The following is a 23,032-nucleotide window of genomic DNA, read 5'->3' as shown; positions in this document are numbered from 1 at the left end:
TGTCTTCTCTTAATGTGGGTGGTAGGAAACCCGCGTAATCCATCAGGATCAGCCCCTTAAGCTCCAGACAGATTTGATTAAAGAAAAAAATAATTGCACCTGCCAAAACAATAAAACACAGCAAAAAACAATACCACCCTGGTTCAACCACTCAAAGTTGACATGTGAGCAAATATTTGAACAGAGCAAGCATTAAGTGGAGTTCCGTCATTGTATTTTTCCGCCTATGGCTCCCACCCCATTGAACATGCCACGTGTCGATCAGGATTTCATGGATGAAACTGTTAGGCAGGTCGCTTGAACAGAAAACAAACGTGCCTTACTGGGCTTGTTAAGCGTTGAAAATGTCTTCCTTAACCTGAACCGAAGCAGAATGTTAATAGGTTTCAAATTAACATTGTTTAGTTGTCCAAATACTTCTAAGCCTGTCCACGCAGCCGCCCAGCTGTATAAATAGGAACAATTTACCCACTGGGAGTATAATTTTCGTTTCATACAAGGATCCTGTGGCAGACGTAGACAGACAAGCAGATAGAGTTCAGACCTTGGAAATAAAATATGGAGGGGCGGCAACTAATCTGTCAGTGTATGAACTGGCAAGTTGATCCCAAAACACATACACATGCACCATGAATAAGGCTGTAATCTATTCCAGAAGTAGCCTTCAAATATAATCAGAATTTATATTTATGCTTATTTTGGAGTGGAACAAAAGAGATACGTGCTAATTGTATTCTAATAATTAAATAAATGTAAAAAAAAATCTTATTTGCATCGCCTTAGGGAGGAATTCCACTTTATACGATTTTCCCTAATTACCTTTTAAAATGTAACTTTGTTCTTGCAGTTGTCAACTCATTAAATCTAAGTCCACAATGCTAAATAACATCTTATCTCCTTTATCCCAATTTATCAGCTATTTCTCAGCCCCCCTGGGGGAACGCCAGGTCTGATGTAGATGACGGACAACAGGAAGGCAGGGTCGCATGGTGCTGTTTTTGCCCCCACCCTAAGAGCAGGGCAACTCTTATCAAAATCACAGCACAACACAGGGATGCTAACCAAGGTCACCTGATAAGAGCAAATTGGAACAAGCAAAGGAAGAGAGAGGAGGATAGTAAAATATGGAAAGGAAGGGATATATCAAAGACGGAGATAAACACAAAGAATTCTTTGTGCGCAATAAAGCAATCACTCGTAGAGGTGTGAACATCACTATTATAAGCTACTGATAGAATCCCATGTCTTTTCCTTTAAAATAAAAACACTGCTGAATCTTAGACTGTGCACACAGTGGATTGAAGGAATGTATTGCAGGTTATTGTGCTAGATCTATGGCTGGCGGCCTAAAACAACCAAGCATGTGTTGTAGTAGTTAGTAAAATTGAGAAATTGATATTCAAAACACCTATTGATGCCCATACATGTCCAATCAATTTCAATTGCGTGGGGCTGGGCCCTTGTGAGAATAATCGGTACAGAAAATGAATTGAGAGAGATATATGCATAATATTTTTATTTTATATGCAAATTCTCTCATTTGTTCTGTGATCTTCAAAAAACAATCAACTAAACCCTCTAAAAATTCTCAGTTTCCCAATTGTGTATGAAAAATATGAAAAACACAAAAAAATTTGGTAAAATGATAAGAAAATCATTCATTATTTTACTAAAATGTCAAATTTGTGCAGGTGCATCAGCGTAAGACGCACATAAACAAACTAAATCTAATCTAAACAACTACAAATTATGAATTCAGCACAATTTAGCATGAAATTGAACTTGCAATATCAGATTTTAAATAAAGAACAAAGTTGGGGACTTCGTGACCTGGATCTTGTTTTTGTATATTGGAACAGTCATTAGAATATCAAAGGGTTCTGTAACCTGCTAGACGTGACCTTTGACCTATACAATACAACACCTACCTACCTTTTTTGGGAAGGATTAGGGTTACAACAATCCAACATGAACCATTCGGGCAGTAAAGACAGATGCTTTTATTGCACCGTATTACCCAGCAGACCTTTCTTGTAAAATTCTCTGATTATCTCATTCTGCCAACCGGCAATTTATACTACGTTATAACTAAGCCCCTGATAAGATTTGATCTACACAGCTTCTTATTTAGTTAACATTGTCGTGTCTGTGATTGAAATGAATTATTTTGTTTGCTGATTGTTATTTTGTACTATGTTTTCCAACAAGAATATAGAGTACTCAAAACCTTGGAGAGGAAAGACATATGCGTAACTCGGCTGCTATTAATAACAAGTAAAAGATTACAATAGGTTGAAAATTGGTTTTCCTTGCATTCATTGGAAAATTGGTATTCCCAAAGATTGAAATCTTATATATTTGAGAACAAAGTGAGTTGTTTATATGAACATTCTGTCCCAGTTCATCTTGTTTTTCACTGATTTTAGCTAAGGCCTATATGGGTAAGCACCATTCTTGTCATTCTTGTTAAGTCCCTTTTTTTTTAAGAGTTAGTAAATTTGAGGTGCCGGAGGGACCAGGGAATGTTGCTCTCATTACTTCAAATGTCAATGTCTTATTCAATGGGATTCAAGCAAGAGTGGTTGAATAGCAGGCATACTTACAGTCACGGTGGAAAGCAATGCCAGCTCACATTACAACAGTTAGTACCCAGATTATCACAGCTTTTTGACTATTCTACACATCTTGAATGCTCTTGATTCTCTGTTCATACCGTAGAAACTTTTGTAAAGCAAGGAACTGAAAGAAACAGTTGCAAAAGACTAAAAAAAAAGGAGAACCTTATTTTACATTCACCTCCTGAAACCTTTTCACTGCACATACAGCTCTGACAAACAAAGCGCCTTTTGTCGCGAGAGTGTGGGGTTAACTGAGACTTTGTAGGGTCCACGCACTATGCTTGAATTCCCATGGACTCCCACATGCAAAATGATATGAATTACACAGTCCTTTATAGGAGAGAGAAAAGAGTAAGAAAACTACTTTTTCTGATCTATTAAAGATATTAAACTAATATTTTCTTTTTTAAAATTCAGTCCAAAATAGTCTCAATAATGTTTGGTTTATGCTATTTTTACCTCCTAATAAGTTGTAAGACACTGTCTGAAATTATTAGGTAAAATCTAAGGTGGTATCATTTAATTATATTTCTTTGGAGTTGACTATGTATATGTGTAGATGTTTCATTTAAGTCAGTATGTTTTATTGTTTTACATTTATCAGTTTTAAAATTATTTTTTATCATTGTATTATGTTTGAGACTGTTAAAACATGACTTGAATTTGAAATAATAGAAAGAACTATTTCATGATATGAATCCATTTTGGCTGGTATCATATTGTATAATGGCAATAAAGGCTTTCAATTTCAAATGGGATGTCTTTTGCCCTCAATGGCAGCTAAAGACTTATAACCAATTTTATTCAAACAGTCCTAAAAAAGATGAGTAAATACCGACATTTGGACAAATCTTGGCTCGTGATACCACGAGATTATGTCTACACTATAAATATGTCTATTTGCATTTAGCAAGGCGGTTTAGGCCCTTTAAAACCTAAAAATCTTTGTGTAAAAGGGACCAGATCACTTAGGAAGAATGGCTTAATGGCTTAAAGCAGTTCAAGTGGCGGTTAGAACGACCACCTATTATTAGCCCACACGCATGTGTGGCGGCTCTCAGGATTTGAAATTTAATAATGTAGTTACTTCATATGTACAATATGCAATTATTGAACGTTGTGGTCCCCTGTTAAAGATAAAACTGTCTATATGCTCCTGAAGCATAATAAAGGAATTTCATGTGTTCTTCAAGTGTGATTGAGAAGTGATTTTGTGTTTGTGATAAGAGGTCAAAGAGTGAATTGGAGTATGGCTGGTCCCAAACATGAACAGTATTATCACAGGCAGGTGACAAATTGACGGAAACCCTGAATAATGAGTGCTTGGGACCCCCGCGGGGGATTGAGTGGCTGTGTTATGTGGTGGAGGTCATTTTGCCAGCATGGGTTCAGTTCACTTGTTCTCTTGATTTGTGAGGTCACAGCAAATCAATACAACATTGTTCAAAGCAATCACTCATTCTACAGTATATGTACTGCAAGGTTGTCTGCTTTTGACGGAGATTTACGTCCAATCAATTTTCAATGAGAGGAACTGGCAGCTCTGCCAAATGGATTGGACTTTTTTTTTTTAATACTTCACTTGAGGATGGTGTGGTAGACAAGATTCAACGTTTGTATTTTTAGGCAACATGTTCTCTCATAAACATTTGAATGATTTCTTAGCCCCAATCCTTTTTGCAGAGATAAATAAGTCTGTTACGAAGAAGGATACATCACTTTTTGTCGATTTAGCATGAGCTTTTAATTTGTCATCACTCTCATAAGGATTGCGGGGGTGCCGCAGCCTATCCCAGCTGACTTCGGCCGAAACGCGGTCGGTCGCCAGTCACACAGAGAGTGAAAGGACCATCTGCTCTCACGATAATACCACCAGCCGCGGGAATTGGGCCCATGCCTGCCTGCACCGAAGCAGGCGAATGACCACTACACCATCAGGCGCCGTTAAAATAACAGCAGAAATTGGAAATTAGTAGTCACAAACCTTTCCATTGCACGTACAGAAAAAACATGGAAGTAACTATTGTTTTACTTGTATCCATCTGGGAATTGTTTTGAATTTTGCAATTCATGCTCAGAACTTCTCAATAAGAGTAAAATAATTCAGGGGACAGTTGTGCGGGAAAGGTCTCCCTGAGGTCTACCTCCCTTTAACGAGTGGCTGCCTCTCTGGTGGCCTAACCTCCGCAATGTGGTGCTTTAATGAGGAACAGAGCGCGGTTGCACCCTTTAATCAAAGCCAGCTCTACAAACAGAACTTTAGCAGGCCGATCAATTCTCTCGCCTGATATGGTCTTCACCAACTTTCCCAACTGTGACCGACTCCAGCTTTGTTTCTTCCCCTTCACTTTTGTTTCCTCATTGCACATTGCTCTATTGTCATAATGCTCCTTGGAGGACACGAATGACGTTCATGTGTTGCTCATAAAGTGCCAACAGGAGGCCACCGGAATCACGCAGCCCATTAAAATGAACAGAAGTAGCACAGGCAACATTAGGTCACAACATTAGGCAAATATACTTGTTCCCAATACAGGTCGCATGTTAGTTATATTTGCTTTTTTTTTTTTTTTTTTGAAATTTACATTAAAGGCCCATTTTAATTAGTTCACAATTTAAGTCCTTTCTAGGAGTATTAAAAAATAAACAATCAAACACACAATTCTAACACAACATATAGTATTAACCATTTTCCAATAAATAGATTTTTTTTTTTTATTTAAAAAAGGAACAACTAAAATGCTGGCCACTACAGTGATGAAAACATTTATGTTTGTGACATCATTCGATAGTAGTAGTGTGTAGTTTTCTGCCCAACAGTGAAATAGGATTAAAACTGTTTTTTTTTTTGCATTTTGGGAGTATTTCACAAAAAAAAGGAATCGAGGTTGTTGCTTTCAGTGAAGGTCCCCCCATGTGATAACAGGGCTTTAAAACAAGGTAGTTTTGTGTTTATGCATGACTATGCTGAATAACTCCAAGGACGCACAAAAGAAATATAGAGAATGAAAAATGACATAAAAAGCAGTCAATTAGGATTAATAGCATGTAACAATATCTTGTATTTGCCTCCCAGCTATTGCAACTTCCTATTTCTGATTAATTGGAATTTAATTGCAGGTCCAGTTGCGTGTTCTCGCGTCCCTTTTACAAAGCTCCTACATTTGCTCACTAGTAAGTAGCTTTCATGTTAAAAGTTTTTGCCATTTTGATGGACAGCTGTAGCTTTAACTCTCACTTTAAATGCCCCTTTCAGTGTTTTACGTTTTGACCTGGCCAGGAAAAAGTTGTAAAGGGACAACAGCTGTTTTGTTATGGCTCAGCAGAGGACAGAGAATAGAAAGACTTCGGGGGTTTTACTCTAAACAGTTGTGACAAAAGGAAGCAGGGGATTTTGCAGCCAAATTGGGGTGGGAAATGCTTTCTGCACCTTATAACGACTCCATGATGAACAACCGGTTTGAGATGTATGATCTGTGTATAAACTGCATAGTCCTACACATCAGGATGATTTGAAATGTGGTATTTGATGAGCTTTTAATAAGAATTCCAGAATTCAAGTTGATCTTTCAGGGAATTGGTTAAAGACAGCAAAACAAAACAGTACATTGCTCCTTTTTCCCCATCCATTGTCGTCAAAATTGATACACATTTAGTGATGGTCTTCTAAGCCAGAAAACAGAGCCAGGACACTTTTTCATTACCCATATAGATTCATGGGAAAGGTGGAGAAAGGATGCATCGTGGGTTTGTTCGAAAGACAAAGATTAATAGCACGATCATTGCTAATTTGTATATTGATTGATATGATAATAACTCATTAGACACTCGTTAGGGTGAAATTGTACTACTTTTGATGAGTGTTATTCCTGTTGTGTGTGCTTATTTAAGCAAGCTATAAAGTGATTTATTTCTTAGGGTGTTTCAGCTGTTTCTGGCACTGCTTCACCTGTTTGACTATCTCGCAACTTGGCCACATACCAGCTCGATTACACGACCAGATCAATGGCTCTGAGACAATGTTACGCCTCCCCGACAGCGAGCAATAAATGAATAGTGAATTATTAACAGGCTCCACATGTTAGTTTAATCGCACAAATGTATCGCACGATTGGAATGGCCAAAAAATATAAACTTTTCACATGAACAATGGCCTGAGTGGAGCCAAAATGACCATTTTCAGAAGCAAAGTGATTAATTAAATGTCTTTATTTTTGTCAACATTGCCCTTTGTGCACGTACTGTTTGCTAACTCAAAAATTCTACTTCACTTTGAGTAGTATTGTAGATTCATATGCCTGCTGCAATAGAATGGAGAGCTCAAGAAGATATACAGCAAAAGAATTCTTTAAATTTGGTTAGTGTTAATGCTTGCCATATATCTTTAGTTTTGACTTCAAAAAAAATAAGTCCATTCAACGATTCAAACCGTCTGCTGAGAAGTTACTGTGCCTCTTCTGGATAGTGCCAGGTGTCATAATCTATTGAACTTCCACCTTTATCAAGCAGATCAGTACCAGGTGCAGCTCAAATTGGCCATACCATTAAAAAAAGCACACGCTGATTTTTTGTTGCAGTCACTGTTCCTTTAAGAGAAAATCATTTCATTAGATGCAATGATTCACTGTCCGTTTGAGATCTAAAAATTAAGTGAAATAACTATTTTTAAAGGGGAACATTTCTTTCAAGTATTCACTAATGGTAGGCCATAGGAATTTGAGGAATTAATTTGTTTCCTTCTGCCTCGATCACCAAAATCAAATAATCATTAATCCATTCATTATGAATATGATGGACAGTTGACTCACTATTTTGAAGCTAATACAAAGCATATCACTGATCGTATCTAACTTCTTGGAAATATGGACAAAGACTGTCTTGAGCAGCTTTTTTCTTAAGTGTCTAAATCATTCTCAGAGCATTTTGGATGGGTTTAAAGCTATTATGTAATTGTTCCTTCTTTGTTTTAACATCAATTTCTAAATCATCAATGGCCAGGCCATTGAGGTGGTCCATATGGCGGTACCAAGGTGGAGGGCTCGTGACACTCTGGAGGATTTCGAGGAAACCAGACAAAGACTCAGCCAGAAGGCCCTCAGAATCCCAAAACCTCAATGAGGGAATGGCTGAACCCCCACTGAGACGAGTTGCCCGTACCCTCTCAAAAAGCCGTGTGATCTGTGAAAACTGGCTACTAGGCCATAATATGTCCAGCCAGCCGTAGACCCACCCACCCCCGGTGACTGCCCTCTCTCTCCTAAGTAGTTGAAGAATGCTCAGCAATTTATTGACATTACAGAGAAGAGAGAATTCCAATATAAACATCATCAATTTTCAGGATTGTTTAGCTATTGCCAAGCATACAGTACAATGAGGAAAGATTTGCTTGCTGTGACATTAGTCTGTGACTCTTACCAAATTGACCATGAACTTGAGGTTATGTTTTAGTGTTGCGCCAATAGTATTTTTTATTTTTTTTTGCTCCGGATTGTTGTGCAGCTGATGCCGATAGAGTAAAAAGGCCTACTTTCCCACCTTTTAATGCTAAATTACTACTGTAAAGTAATTTCTGTCGTGGTTTGGTCAAATAAAGCGCAGCATGTTTCCTGCCATTGACAGTGCTAAACGTCCAATCCATTGAAATGTGAATTGGCTTAACTTGCAAACTGATTTTTTTTCTCCCTTGGACAAATTATAAATGTTCTTGATTTATTTATGAGTGACAATAACATTTCATGTTTTTTTCATACTTTTGTATTCTGTTCTTGGGTTTAGGAAATGGTTGATTATTCATGGTCTGTCAAATGACTATTAAAGCCGTTTTCCAAAAACATTTTAACTCAGGCTAGATGTGGTTTTGGCTTTGCTTTTTAAAAAAAAATTATAATTATTTTTATAAAGATAGATATCAATTTTGGAACTTTTTAAGTTTTTGAAAATGACAGCATTGGTTTCACATAAATACTGAAAGCACTGTAGTTCAAATAGTTTGTCCAGTGTTCAATCAGCACATGTACATGTGTGAACATTACTGCCAAAGCACATATAGGTGTCAAGTTCAGAGTTTAGCTTTTATATTCTATTGCAGCAACGTCTATAGCGGTACATTACATATGTACATAAATCAGGTTATAAACCCAAATATTCACAGACATTTTTGTGAAGACTTGGGAGGACAATGAAGTAGTCAGGCATGTTGATCGTATAATTTTATTTTGTTTTTGAGTTTATATCAGAGCGAGTAAATGAGGATGACAACCGTGTTTCTTCTTTCTGACTTTCCGATATTATGGGACAAACTGCTTGTTCCAATATTTTGTCACGGTTTTTCATGAAAATACATTTAATTCAAGTCAAAAAGTTCACATGTCCTACGAATAAATTCCTCTGGAAAGCTGCTTAGTCTTTTGACGGCTAGAGAGAAAAAAAAATCAACATATGTTTAACACTTGGATTCAGAAGCAGGCTCATGGTGAAGCATCAAGAGTATAGTAAGACTGCATGACTGATGCAAAGAACAGAAGATGAACCCCTGGTGTGAGACCTCACAAAACACACTAGCAACAGAATTCTACATTAAAACTCCACTCAAACCTACAATTGTCTACGTTGGGGATTTTGAAGATATTGAATAATTAATTCAGATCCAACGATGTTCTCTTTTTTTAATTCATTCATTTTCTATACCGTTTATAGTCACAAGGGTTGTGGGGGTGCTTGAGCTTACCCCAGCCAACTATGGTCAAGGGGGCCCCTTGGATTGGTGACCAGCCAATCGTAATGTTCTCCTGTGAATTTAAATTAGTACTTTTTCACTAGTAGAAGTCCAATCCATTTTATCAGAGAGAGTTCATTTGGTGTCAACTTTCTCAGTTCAAATGTAATGGACGTCTAATGCTGTCAATAGCAGGCAATGAGTTAAAAGAAGAGACCTTCTGCTTTTGGTGTTGTGCAATTTTGGCCCCTAATACTTTAAGCACGCCGCTGTTACTGCAGATTTTTCTTTGGGGAATTTATTATTTAGTCATATTGTCAATCCCATAGTATAAACAAATTGAACAAAAATGTGTTGCAAAAAGAGGAGAATATACGAGCTCTACTGTCGGAGGAAGCCATTCATAGCATTCACATTAGGGGAATGTATTCTTACAAAACTTCATACTCTGTCCATTTTCATTTTGCATTAGGTTATCATATAATTTCAACTAAGGAATTTTGGCAGTCACTCAAGAAGTGAATGTTTAAATCTGTGAAGATGCATCAACGCGGAAGTTATGCAATTCAACAACCACAGTAAAATCAGATGAGCACAACACAATGGAAAGGAAATGTTTCACTTTCACTGATGAAAAAAAGCAACCCGGCTTCCTAGACTTTCAGTTGTGTGTTTTAATGCAAAAAAACATCCCTAATCTGTTTGCATACCTCACATAACATGAAATGACATAACACATTTGTTTACTCGTTGAAAGAAAAAAAAAGTTCAGTTCAGTTTGTGAAAAGCCACCTGGTCTTGTCGAGAGGGCTGTTGAAGATTATTCCATTTACATGACGTAAAAACCGTTGACCCACAAAAACATTCCACCCCTTATTATGGATTTTTTTTTCACAGGTCCACCTGTCGCACACTCATCGTTATTGATACTCAGAAGAAATGAGATGTTTTGTCTTTTCGCATTCAGACAAAACTGAGTAAATATGTTACTAAGAATACTGATCTTAAACATTTTACCGGAGCAACTTTTTGAGAGGAAATGAAAAGAATATGATTTAATTTAATTCTTTCAGAAAACAGAGAATGTGTACATATATCTTAATGAAGATAAATAAGCAGCTTTGCATACTGTTGAGTGTTTAAACTTAGCCCCCTTTTTGGCTGGGATTACATCACGTACATGTCTGCAGCATTCTATTGTAGCCTGTGAGATAAGTCAATATTTATCCATTCAACTGTCAACTGATGCTGCTCTTGTTTTTCATCCTCACCATTCGCGCTGGTCTCCATGGCTTCTCCTGGCATTTAAGGACAAAATTCTGACAATCTCAAAATGTCTAAAAGAAGCATATTATTAAAAGCATCATTGTGAATAATTTAACTGTACTTAATTTTTCTTTCATATCAAAAAATGAAAATATTCATCCATATTCTGCCTTTGGATCAGTTGGATTTTGATTGTTGCAAAAGTAATTGGCCAAATTATCATGTTGGCAGTTGGGTATCGGTTCTGAAACAACTGGCGATAACTACAATGAATTAAAACAAAAATATTTTAATACCCTGTAATAAACGTTATCAATAAAACCCAAATGAAACCTAACCTATTCGTTACACTCCTAATTTGTATGTACTATCATTATGCAAGATCTAGGTTTACCCAGCCTGAATGCAATCTAAAGGTTTCCAATTCCGAGCATTTTTTTCACATTTATGTTTTATTGCGCCACTCAGTTGCAAAACTTATACATAATTTAAACCATTTCATCTTAAATCCTTCCTAGCATAGACAACAACATGCGTAGAAAACCACCTAAACATGAAAAAAAACATCATGTCACATGTGACTGACTGTGTTGTCCATGTTTTGGCCAAATTCTCGTTCTCATTGTGAAACCAACTGAAAAGCCAAGATACATTCATATTTCGATCCCAGATCTCTCCATTGGGGATCCACTCAACACACATTTTATTAACGCAATACACAGGTCCACATGTATACTCTGGAGTGTTTGTTCTGAAGATGAAAGCCAAATGTTTGGAAGCAGACTTCACATCTGCATCTTGTTAAACACTCTAATGATACTGGCAGCGAAAATGCGAACACACACAAAAAACACACAAATTCTTCAGTTGAAGTGTACAGTGGACCGTGTCAAGGAAATTATTTAGAGGTTCCTTCAAATAGAGAGTAGCAGGGCTCCTTTACACGACATATATACTCGGGTGTTGGTGTTTGTGTTGCAACGCCAGTGTTTTTTCTTCATCCCCTCTTGTCTATTTTTTGAGACAGTCACTCAATGTAACCCAACTCTTCACCTTCATGTGAATCGACTCCAGTTACCCGTGAAACTATAAATGAGTTTGGCCTAATGAAGACCCTGAGACAGAGAAATCTAGAAGTGAAAACAAACGTTTGCGTCGAAATTTCTCTTGCCTTCTCTCAACATACATGTTGGAAATAAACAGGTTATGTTCTTGTTTCAGCCCATTTGGAGTGTAGTACTTTGGGTTTTGGAGAATATATATCAGTGTTGCCGGATTTTTCTTAAAGTGAAAGGAAAAAAAAGTTGAAATGGTGACGATAAAATATTTATTGCAATTGGCACTCAGGAGTAAAAGCAACGAGCTGAGATTGGCAATGGCATACTCACCGTTTTTCTTCTTCAGATATCCTTGAAGATTTGTTGAAAACACATCACACGAGATTTCCGCCTGCTAGAATTATGACTTCATACTTTTAATGGTATGGCACATTCTTGTTATTTGATCCTGTATCCTCATACAATGATCGATTTTCCATGGGGATGTTGAGCATATTGTGGATCATTTTTTTAATTTCATGTCATATATTACGACTTCATTCTTTTTTTTTCTCTCCTAGTGATGTGACTATCTAACATTTATGGGTTTTCAGACGATATGAGTTCAGCAGACAAACTCCTATCCAATTTCCTCCCAAAATAGGAATAGGAACCAAGGCAATTGTCCATCAAATTTAAGGAGATTTTTTGATAATTTGTTGCCATTGACATTGAATGTCCATTCGAAATGGATTGGACGTCCATCACCGTCTATGGCAGAGAAATATGATCATTCAATTCCAACAATCACAGTCGGAATGGATTTGATGTCTACCTCTGCCTTAATTTTGCACATATTTATACATAAACCTGTTAAAGAATACTTTTTTCATTGGAAACTTCACTAAAATGGCTTTAATTTGTAAGGAACTCCTTTCGTCGATGATCTTCTTTTATTTTGAAATTTTTAGCGGACGATAAACGAAATTCTCTCTCCAACTTTGTGGGTACAAGACTGATGCGCAATTTAAAAAGGATGCAGCAGCAACTCCGTCCTCCACAACTCGTCTGGATTTATTTTAAACGCGGACTTCGGACCAAGTAATTCAAGTTACGATGGACGTGAAGTTACTTACAGTCTTAACTGCGCTCATTCTTTTGACATATGCTCCCCCATTGCAAGGTATGGAGACGCAATTTGGTACTTTTTTATGGTTGATGCATTCATTGTTCATTTATGTGTGTTGATGGATATGTTTGCGATAACGTTATTTTTCATAACATGGCACTACAAAAGTGTAAAGATGAAGTGCAAAGTAAAATTAACAAACGTGTCATTTCTGTGAAATCGCTTCTTGTGTATGTAAAGGGAGTAGATTTCGTGGGAATTTGGGAAGGAACAAATGGGAAATAAAGATAATAATGATGATAATAAAAAGAAGAACAACCAAAAGCTGTGATTTTACACAGCTTCGCATTCCTTACTTTTATTTGATTTTAAGCACTTTTGACATGAACCGTTTCAGTGGTCACTAACGTGAGCGTTTTTTTGGGGAATTCATGATAATAATTATTTGATATTCAGAAAATGTAACTCCTTACAGTGCAAGTGGCTATTTTTGAGTCTTCAAAATATTAGGAATTAAGATTTTTAGGGTATTATTAATTCTATTATTAACAGTTATTGTATTTTTGGATACTCCTTTTTACAACGACGATATAAAGCATTAATCAAATGTTAATGATGGAATCGGATTTAATAAACAGAAATACACACTTGTGAGCGTTTACAATATATAAAATGAGTTTAGTATTTCATTCTTAAATGTAAAGTTAAATGTCAGGTTGAAAAAGAAATAATTCGCACATAAAAGGGTTAAGCTGAAAGAAAAACAAAAAAGAGCGCTTATTTTGGAATTGTGCGTAAATCACCAGGAGGTGACGCACTTATGCGTGTGGTTGGGTCTCTCCTGTGGAAAGATCACTGGCGCTTTGCAGATCAACGTGTTTATTTGTTTTTCCACCTCGTTTGCGCCTTAATTAGTGCCAAATGAGCCCGCATTATAACAAAAAACTGCTGAAGCTAGTCTGCATGGCGACATCAGAAAATTGCGCTCTTTCTCATGCAAATCTGGTATCAGGTGTAAAAAATAATTAGCATTGGACTTAATCTATACCCACACGTTGCATCCCTCTCCACATCTGTTCCTTTTTTCGCCTTATGATATAGCACGTTAGTGACAGAAGTTCCCTAAATTCTATTTCGTTTGGTTTTTCTTCAGAAAAATCCCATTTGTTTATTATCATGAATCAACCGTGACCACAGTTTGCACAAGAGATTTGAACAGTAGAAGCGTCCATCATAGGAAAACCACAAAGTTTGTCTTTTTACGTGTGCCTCAATTTGAACACCACTCAAAAAAAAAAAATCTACATTATTGGAAACTTTGCTCTTTGTGAGATTTATTCTTGAGAAAAAAATAGGTGATGCACAAAGAAAAGTTTGTGATCATTATTTAAGTTTTATTTTTCAAATTTAGAAAGGTTCCATGTCAGTGAATATGATGGTGCTTGGACATTTGGTCGCTGGTCTTTTGGTCCCATTTGGTCGCCGGTCAAATGGTGACAGAGAGTTTACTGTTGAAGCCTGCTCTCAAAATTATATTCACGAGAGAGAGATAATATGTAAGATAGAGGGTTTAATATCTAAGATAGAGAGTTTAATATCTAAGTGAGAGAGTTTAATATCTAAGAGAGATGAAGTTTAATATCTCAGTGCTTTTTAATATCTAAGTACATTTGACCAGCGACCAAAAGTGACCAAAAGACCGGCTATCAAAAGACCGGCGAACAAAAGACCAGCGACCAAACGTCCGTCACAAATATAATAATCATACTCTATCTATCAATTGTCTCATGGGAGTAGATCATAATATTTAATGATATTCTATTGTACGTCTGCTATAATTGTAAATGCAATACACACCATTTCTAATCATCTATTTACAGGGCCCAAGAGCTAATGATTTTAAATGAAAGCGTAACTACATTTCAAATAAGAACGAGTGCATGGATCATTTGATGTAGACACTGTTGTTGAGAACATTACCGGCTGCTTTTGATGCGGCAATTCTTCAATCATAGCTTTCGTCTGACTGTTTCTAACATGAAATTAAGATGTATAGGATTGTTTTTGGTACCCCACTAGATACATATGCATATTCAGTAATCTTAGGCTAATACAGGATGGTTAATGATATCTTCAATGCAATTAGACATAAAGAAGGAGTCTTTGTGTGGCTTGTTATTCTTCCGAAGCCACTTTCTGGAGTCTGTTTTTACACGTGTGTGTGTGTAGTGAGTTTTATCACACACAACACGTCACTCTTTTATACTTGCATTTTTTTTTTCATTCCTTTATGGCCCTGCCCTCTAAAGTGCAAAAACCTGGGCTTTCCTCCTTAATATATAAAACGATTACTATCCAACTTGAACAATAGACTACAGTATTTCTATGGATAATTTATTGGTCCATGGGGACATTGACATCATTTATCTTTAACTGTAATTGAATTTTAAGTTGGAATGCTTGAGAAAATCTAGAAGATGTCCAGTGGGATACATTGTGGTTACATACATCCAGCCAGTTGAAGTTAAACATATATTTTTAGTGTCATTGTATTGACTTCATGGGAAAACATTAGTAATGTGGTCACAGTGTGGTCCACTGTTTCAATACATTGATGTCAGATCATCTCTGTTGGAATATTGAAGCATATTTTCATCTTTGCTCCCGTCTTTAACCCACAGCCAAACCCATCAGTTTGGTGGAGAGATGCTACTGTCGCTCAACAGTCAACAACCTCCCTCGGGGATACATTCGAGAGCTCCGCTTCATCCACACGCCAAACTGCCCCTTCCAAGTCATGTGAGTGTTGTGTCAACGTTTAATAGGGTTACTCCTTGTCGTGCATTTCTCACCATCAATCTCCAAGAGGTGACAGACCCGAGAAAAGAGTTGGGAACACATGTATGCGCACACGCCCCTCTGTCACTCCACCGCTCACATGGGCAGATTGAGCTCAACGAAGCATGCGGATGGAAGCGCCAGTCAGCTGGAAACGTAGTCACGCTACTTTCTTTTCCTTAATGTGTCCCTTATTAAAGAGCCGGTTTCATTTTAGCCGTGAGCCACATTTGGCTCAAGAGCTTCTTGTTTGCCACCACTGCCTCAAGTCATCTTGGATGAATAAAAGAATAAATTGTGATTCTCAAAATAGGACACAATAGTATTACTTGTTAAATACATACACGTGTTGGTCATTTCCCTAGTAGTCAATAACCATGAAACCATAATTTCCCATTATTTTATTTTCAGTATGTACACATTTTGACCATACTTGGACATTGACCACTTACAAAAAAAAACTTCTCAGTTTCAGGGAATAATAATTAAGTGTGACAGGGATTTTAAAATAGTACTCATGTTGTTCCGCATTTTGATAATGAGTGAAATATTTACTATGACAGGTCATTGTCAAAGTATTGCGCTTGAAGAAGACTACCGTGCTAAACTAACACAGCGGCGCTAACTCCTTTTGGGATGATATCAATGTGTCACTCTTTCATCTCACATTGACAGAGGTCTGTATTCTTTTTCTCCAAAACAGCGCCAAATTGAAGACCAATAAGGAGGTGTGTGTGAACCCCGAAATCCGATGGCTGCAGCAGTACCTGAAGAATGCCATCAACAAGTAAGTTTGAAACATGTGCTGTCAGTCCATGTTGAACATATTCGTCTGGCTCTTTCTGCCAATTCGCTTCCCATCATTGTCGACATTCAAAGGAAGCTGAATTGGGATGTAAAAGAGAAATGCACATGCAAATTTGCTGAATGGTCACTGCTGGGAGTGACACCTCTTAATGGTCCTGCTTACAGATGAAGTCAAAACATTCTAACAAGGGGATTGTGTTATGACAGACTCAAACCCCATCATTTCATTTCTCTCATGTTGCTCATGTAATGTAAATCTACATTTTAACCAACCAATTAAAAATTAGTTAAAATTGCTCTTTGCGTAATGTTTGGAGATTGAAGTAATATTTGGAGTAAAAAAGTTGTAATGTTACCAGATTTAAGATGTTTTTTTTCTTTTTGACGTTAGTTAAACGGGAAATTGTGGTTTTCAAGGGTATCTACAATTTGCATCAGAGTGCCCTCACCTTTGATAAATAGCAACATGAAGTTGTTACAGCCTTTCAAGATTTTAAAAAAAGTCATTCTGATGAAATCGGAGCAACGAAGAGAGACATGTTGCCCTTTTGTCAAGGCTACTAGGACATGATTGCAAAAAATCCTGACTGCCATTCATCCATGTAAAGATACGATGCCACTCACTTAGTGAGACTGAAAGGTGTTGACAGTAGTTGACTTTTGGATCCTCACACACAACCTGAGCACCCACTGACAGATGGACAAGACAGGCGTAGTCAGACTGTCTGTCTCAAAAACTGCTTGAGTCACTCAGATTTGTGTGTGTGTGTGTGTCTCCGATGAGGTGTGACCACATGTCCGCATGACAACACAGCTCGACGATGCTTGTTTGCAATGGTCCTGTTTCTAGTGACAGCCTTGAGTGGTGTTGGGTTGGGGTGGCGGCGTTGAAAGATTGCTTAATGTGGTAAATTGTTAACCTGGCCTTAAATAAAAGTATCGCCTCAAATTCATATTTTAAAGCAGGGATTGGGAACCTTTTTGACGAAAAGAGCCACAAACAATTCATATTTTATAATGTTATTTCTTGTAAGCCATACTACGAATTTAAAAGTCAAAATACATACATGTAAACAAGTGCCTTTTCAATTCTTTTTTTTTTTTAATTTCACCACTTTTAAAGTGGAAAAAATGAATAGTTTTTATAAGATTCTTATGACAATAACTTTTAATCTGTTTTGTCTTTCAGGATGAAAAAATCCAAACGGCTTGGCTAAAGTGTCTATTAAGATCCTTCTGCGCCATCACTGAGGATATGGACCATCATCACATACATATAGTACTGTGTATAGAAATACACTTGATACTGTATATGTTGTGTAGTCATCAAAATGCTATTTTATAAAGCACTTATCGTGGCTGCTCTGCGGTCTCTTGCATGGAATCACTGCATCGTCGTCATCACCACTAACGTTGTCTCTAGATCATTCTTAGATATGTTATTTGTGCAAAGTGCAATTATATCTCTTTGTTCTCCTAACTATAATCTTTCCACTTCTTTTGTTAACTGACTTTATCAGTAAGGGGCTCTTGCGCACCAGAAATTGCGAAAATGTACCCCATATTTCAAGTTAATTGTCACCCAGGAATTTCTATTGGTACCCCACAGACTGAGTATTACATATAAGATTGATAAAAATCCAAATTATGATGTTTTTGTAATAGAATTAAGGACTCCAGTGTTACAGGAGCAACACTATGCTTTGCGATAATGTGACTTCTTTTAGTTTTTTCACTCATATTGGTTTAAAGGTTCCTGTATTGTAGTGAAGTTAAGTCCACCACAATTAAAAGTAAAATGAAGACTCTTATTTCATATTGTTTCTCATCCAACAATGATCAACTTGATTTGGTTGGATTATATCATGGTGCAATCTCATTATTTACACCATTTATTTTTATCAGAAAGTCAATTAAAAATCATTTCAGAATAAAATCGTACGTTCATGCAGATACGAATGCACTTTATATCTGAGTTACTCTTTTTTTTAACACTCACAAATCTCGCAAGTCTTTTTTTCCCAGTTTCTGTTACTTTTGTTCATTTTATACAATGAATGTCGTCTCATTCACATGTAACCGTTTTAAATCTGAAAGATGTCAGCTAGTCTATCATAAAAACCACATTTATATGTAATTTTAATGGAATATTATAAATGTTTTATTTTTGTACTCTTCAATGCATTTAAAGAAAGGAACTATACTTTCACAACTGAGCCGTCTGGACATTTTATTTTGAAAACAATATGCAGTTATTCAGTATTACCACAATTAATAAATGAAAAAATCAACACATCTTGATTGGTCTATTTTTCTTTGGAGGGTAAGTGCAGACTTCAAATATAACACACAACTGCACAGGCACTCTGTGGTTAATCATGGAGTTAAACTTGACAGCTGGTAATGCAGTGCAAGAGTGTCCCATTCAAAAAGATCATCGGGGGCAACATAAAGCCTTTCATGTAAAGGTGTTTGGCTTAAAGTAACGGAACAAGAAGCATTCTTGTCCTTAGATAATTAACTGAACAAGCAGCCATTAGGAACACATTAGAACTAAAAAGAATGAACTTTTAACTTCCCTTTGGTGGCTTTATATGAAGTAGAATGCCACGGTTTACATAAGTGGTGTGAGTGGTCAATTGAGTGAAAGATCGGGGGATAAAAGACTCACAAGAAACCTGTCCCCAGGCCCTTTTGCGAGTTAACTGATGAACTTTAAAAGCTTGAGAGATATGAAAAAATATGATGATTCGGCTTGATACCCTATTTACATTAGCCACAAGGTTTTTGTTATCAAAATATTAGAAAAGCAAATATATTAAAGTAAATATACTGCTATTCGTGGTGGTGCTAAAGTGAAAGTGAGGTTAAACACTCCAAATAGTCCTGCACAAAAGACTTTATGACATATAATCAGCCTTATTGACATTTTGACTGAAATAAACCAGCACTGTTCAGATATTCTCCATATTATCAAGGGTGCTTCAACGTGTAGAAACATGCACTTATTGATACCCACGTTTAAAAAATGTCCAGATATCAACTTGCAGAATAGTCCTTGGACTTTTTAAGGAATTCTCCGCAGGGCCAATTGAAAAATCGCCTTCACTTCACCAAAAACAAAGATTGACCTGAACCACCTACCCCCGGACCCTTTACGCCAATTACTTTAAAGAACAAGGTCAGCTACTGCAGGGCAGATGCTGTGCTGCCATGTGGGATTGATAGAGGACTCTTCCGGGTGATGCCACTTCCCAAATTCTTATGCACCCCAAAAATATGTCAAGCTTTTTTGGGGGAAAAGAAAGAATACGTGTTAAAATACCACTTAACATAGAATACATTCAATTTAAAAACGCTGTAGAAAATGGACTTGCTTATCACTTTATCTATCTATTATATATGATATAAGTATTTGTGCGGGTTGTCCGTCTTCTTGTGCCCTGCGATTGGCTGGTCACAAATTCAGGGTTTCCGCTGGCTGGGGTAGGCTCCGGCACCCCCCATGATCCTTGTGAGGATGGACAGTTTAGAAAATGAATGAATGAAAAGTATTTGTGTGTAATTTCGAATGTGCACCACCACTGTCTGTTCTGTCTCAACCAGAATTGCCCTCCCCCTAATTCTCCTCTCCTGCAACTGTGGTTATTTACCCCCATTCCCCTACCCTGACTCCCCTCACCTAAAACCATGCGGCAGCCTTGGGCCATGCTGTGTACTAACACAACCTCCCCAAGGGAAACATTAGTCAAGACCTCGCTATTCTCATATCATATGACCCGCGGCACTTTTTTTTACTCGGTTCTGCGCACTCTCTCCTTAAAAAAGAAAAAAAACAAACTCATCCAATGTAATGACTTTTAAATGATCTGCTGATTGCGGGGGGCAACATTGAGGATGTGCCTGCTTTTTTTTAATTACTTTAACACTGACCGTGACCCACAGACTCATTAATCATAATTATGACAATATTAGTCAGCCAAATGTGTTTGTTGCCGCGACAGACGTTGAAAGTGACCAACACGTGGTGAGTAAAAACAGCAGCATGTGTGTGTCTGTTTAGAAACGAATGGGAGGCTAATAGAGGGGCCCGTATGAGCGGCTGAAATGGCCCTCCTGCCGTCTCAAAACCTTTCATGTGTTAATATTGTCAAGGTTATGAGTCCCAACATCATCCATCTTCATATAAAACTGAATGGCGAGAGGAAAAAATACCCGCAGCACGGATACAAGCTCAATACTGCCATGTGATTGGATTTAAAATCTGAGAAGAAGCACCAAACTATACATGTTTGCTACGGATGACAGACAAAGGAGTCAGACACCCTAACAGCAGCAGGGAGCCTCCATCTGCGGGGCCCGAAGGAGCTCTAATATCGGCAACCCAAAAAGCACACACTGTGCTTCAGTCGGTCGCCATTCCTTCCCGGATTATCACCCACCTCCTAATTGGCTGATGTAACTAGGGTGTCTCCGTCAATTGTGAACCAAATGTCTTGTCAAATGTTGTGGAGAGTGCCATGTGACACCCATGACCAATGTGTCTGGGCTCAAGTGGGACAAAACAGCCAGGCCTTTATGTACAGATGGCATAAATAGACTGTACTGGCTTCAACTTCAAGGGATGCGCATAAAAGAGACCCCTCTGTTTGACCGTGGTGTGACTCAGGGACTGACCATGTTGATAAAGCGTTTCTAGAATGACGTCATCTACGTCCTACTAATCCATTTTAGGAAAAAACATACAGAAACAAGTCTCAGTCTGATCCCTTGTAGCACGCTTTTTTTTATTCATTCGCTGCCATTGAGGGGACTAGACTGTGAATCTATTTTGACAGGGGGGGGGCTTGTAGTGATGGCGGCGAATGCCGAATGTTCGTTTGTCCCTCCAAGTTAAAATGGATTGGATGTCTGGCGCCATAAATGGCATAGAAACATGAACATTCACAGCCAGTCTATCCAAATTAATTGAGTTGGACGTCTGTTGCCATCAGTGGTATATAATGAGTTAAATAGTATGGAAAAGAAAAAAAACTTTAGGGAGTTACTTGGGGCTGTAGCCAGTGTGTATTTATGTTTTTTTAAAAATTAATTTTAGTCTAAAGTGAGAACTTTCTAATAGCTTTTAACTGAAGTGACCACTCTACCTTAAAGTGTAATCTTAGCTATATTTGTACCCAAAATGAATTACACAAAAAAACAATGTTAGTATGTGGGAAAGTCAAAAGAACGCATAGATTGGACCAGTTACAATACTCTGACAGACTGATGGATTCTTTTAGTGGGGGAGTAAAGAATGGTATGTTTCATACCACTCAGAAATGATACATTATAAAAGCTATTTCTGGTTGTTAAGTGATATACTAGAAGCCAAATACTTTGCATCACAGCAATTCAGTGTCAGCTTTATGGTCTTGAGTAAATGGCTGTAAAAACAGACGAGTCACGTTTACTTGCTGTGCTTTTATCAGTAACACTTGTCAAAGTGAACTCTTTATTTTTGGTTTTGTTTTGTCTTGAGATTATCATGACCTTTATCTATGACCTTCGTTATTCTCTAATGTGTTCACTGAATGTTGCTGTAAACTAAGAATAACGTTTTGTTGGAAGACAACTTTGAAACAAAACACCACAGGCTTAACGCACATAAAGAATTGGAGTTTAATAGAGAAAAAACACTCTAAATTGCCCCTATGTGTGCATGGTTGTCCGTTTCTTTGGTCGATTCAGGCACTGAATAGTGCAACACTAATACTACAATTGAATGTAAAATTACGGCAGCAAACATCATAATTTGTGCATAAAAGGGATAAGTTAGAATTTTATTGTATAAAGTGTGAAATGTAGCCATTCATTTTCTAAGTCTTCTCCTGTTTCGGGTCACCGTTAAGGTGAAGCCATTCCTTAGGGACTTTTGGGAGAGAGGCAGAGTACACGCCTGGCTGGTTGCCATTGAATCACAAAAATAAACATTGACAATCATGCATATCTGTGCGATTGTGAGGCTTCTTTACAGCTAATGTGGATGTTTTTGCAATGTAGATTGGGTTGGGGTGAGGAAATGAATGATGAAACGTCTACAGACGATGTATTTATTTCTTTATTTTTGCAAAAACAAAAAGACAAAAAATCATTTAACAAGTCAAGTTGTTGTTTATGGCTTAGCTAGTTGGAGTTTTTAGGTCTTGCAATGAAAGTGTGGTAGAATTTCTTTGTATCTTTTCAATTCCCAATTGAAAATGTTCAGTTTAGTCCAGTGAATATTTGTTACCATATTGCTCAAGTCAAGACTCAAACCTTCTCAGGAGAAAAGGAAAACACTGATTCTCAAGAAATGAAACAAATCTGACTCCAAAAATCATTTTGGAAAGATGAAACCTTTAAAAAAAGTTGCACAACTAACCCCCAAAGGATGGTAAGCTTTTTTTTTTTTCCAAACTCTGGGAAAATTACTTTAGTTTCTGAAGTAGGACCATGTTTTATGTGAACCTATTAAAATGTCTGATATTACACTTGAGTGTGATTTGACAAAATTTCCTCACCTCAGTTGGAAAATTGTAAGGATGACTTGTGCTTATTCCCAATGGAGCCATGCCTCATTATGTGTTTAAACAGGTTTTAA

General features: G+C 37.2%; 1 protein-coding gene across 1 annotated transcript; it reads left to right on the top strand.

Moving 5' to 3' along the window:
• The first annotated feature begins 12,654 nt into the window (after positions 1–12,654).
• Positions 12,655–18,701, top strand: cxcl12a (chemokine (C-X-C motif) ligand 12a (stromal cell-derived factor 1)). Its single transcript, XM_077730369.1, has 4 exons — positions 12,655–12,819; positions 15,447–15,564; positions 16,307–16,390; positions 17,600–18,701. The coding sequence occupies exons 1-4, from the start codon at positions 12,753–12,755 to the stop codon at positions 17,625–17,627; spliced, it is 297 nt and encodes a 98-aa protein (XP_077586495.1). The 5' UTR covers positions 12,655–12,752; the 3' UTR covers positions 17,628–18,701.
• The last annotated feature ends 4,331 nt before the right edge of the window (positions 18,702–23,032 follow it).

Source organism: Stigmatopora nigra, chromosome 12, assembly GCF_051989575.1.
Source record: "Stigmatopora nigra isolate UIUO_SnigA chromosome 12, RoL_Snig_1.1, whole genome shotgun sequence".
NCBI lineage: Eukaryota > Metazoa > Chordata > Actinopteri > Syngnathiformes > Syngnathidae > Stigmatopora > Stigmatopora nigra.
Note: the sequence above shows the minus strand (reverse complement) of the source record. Positions and strands in the feature narration are given on the sequence as shown.

Bases quoted from the DNA above. Each gene is read 5' to 3' on its own strand.
- cxcl12a (XM_077730369.1), top strand. From the start codon at position 12,753: ATGGACGTGAAGTTACTTACAGTCTTAACTGCGCTCATTCTTTTGACA. The intron at 15,565-16,306 runs GTGAGTGTTGTG...TCTCCAAAACAG, and splicing joins AACTGCCCCTTCCAAGTCAT to CGCCAAATTGAAGACCAATA. The intron at 16,391-17,599 runs GTAAGTTTGAAA...TTTGTCTTTCAG, and splicing joins CTGAAGAATGCCATCAACAA to GATGAAAAAATCCAAACGGC.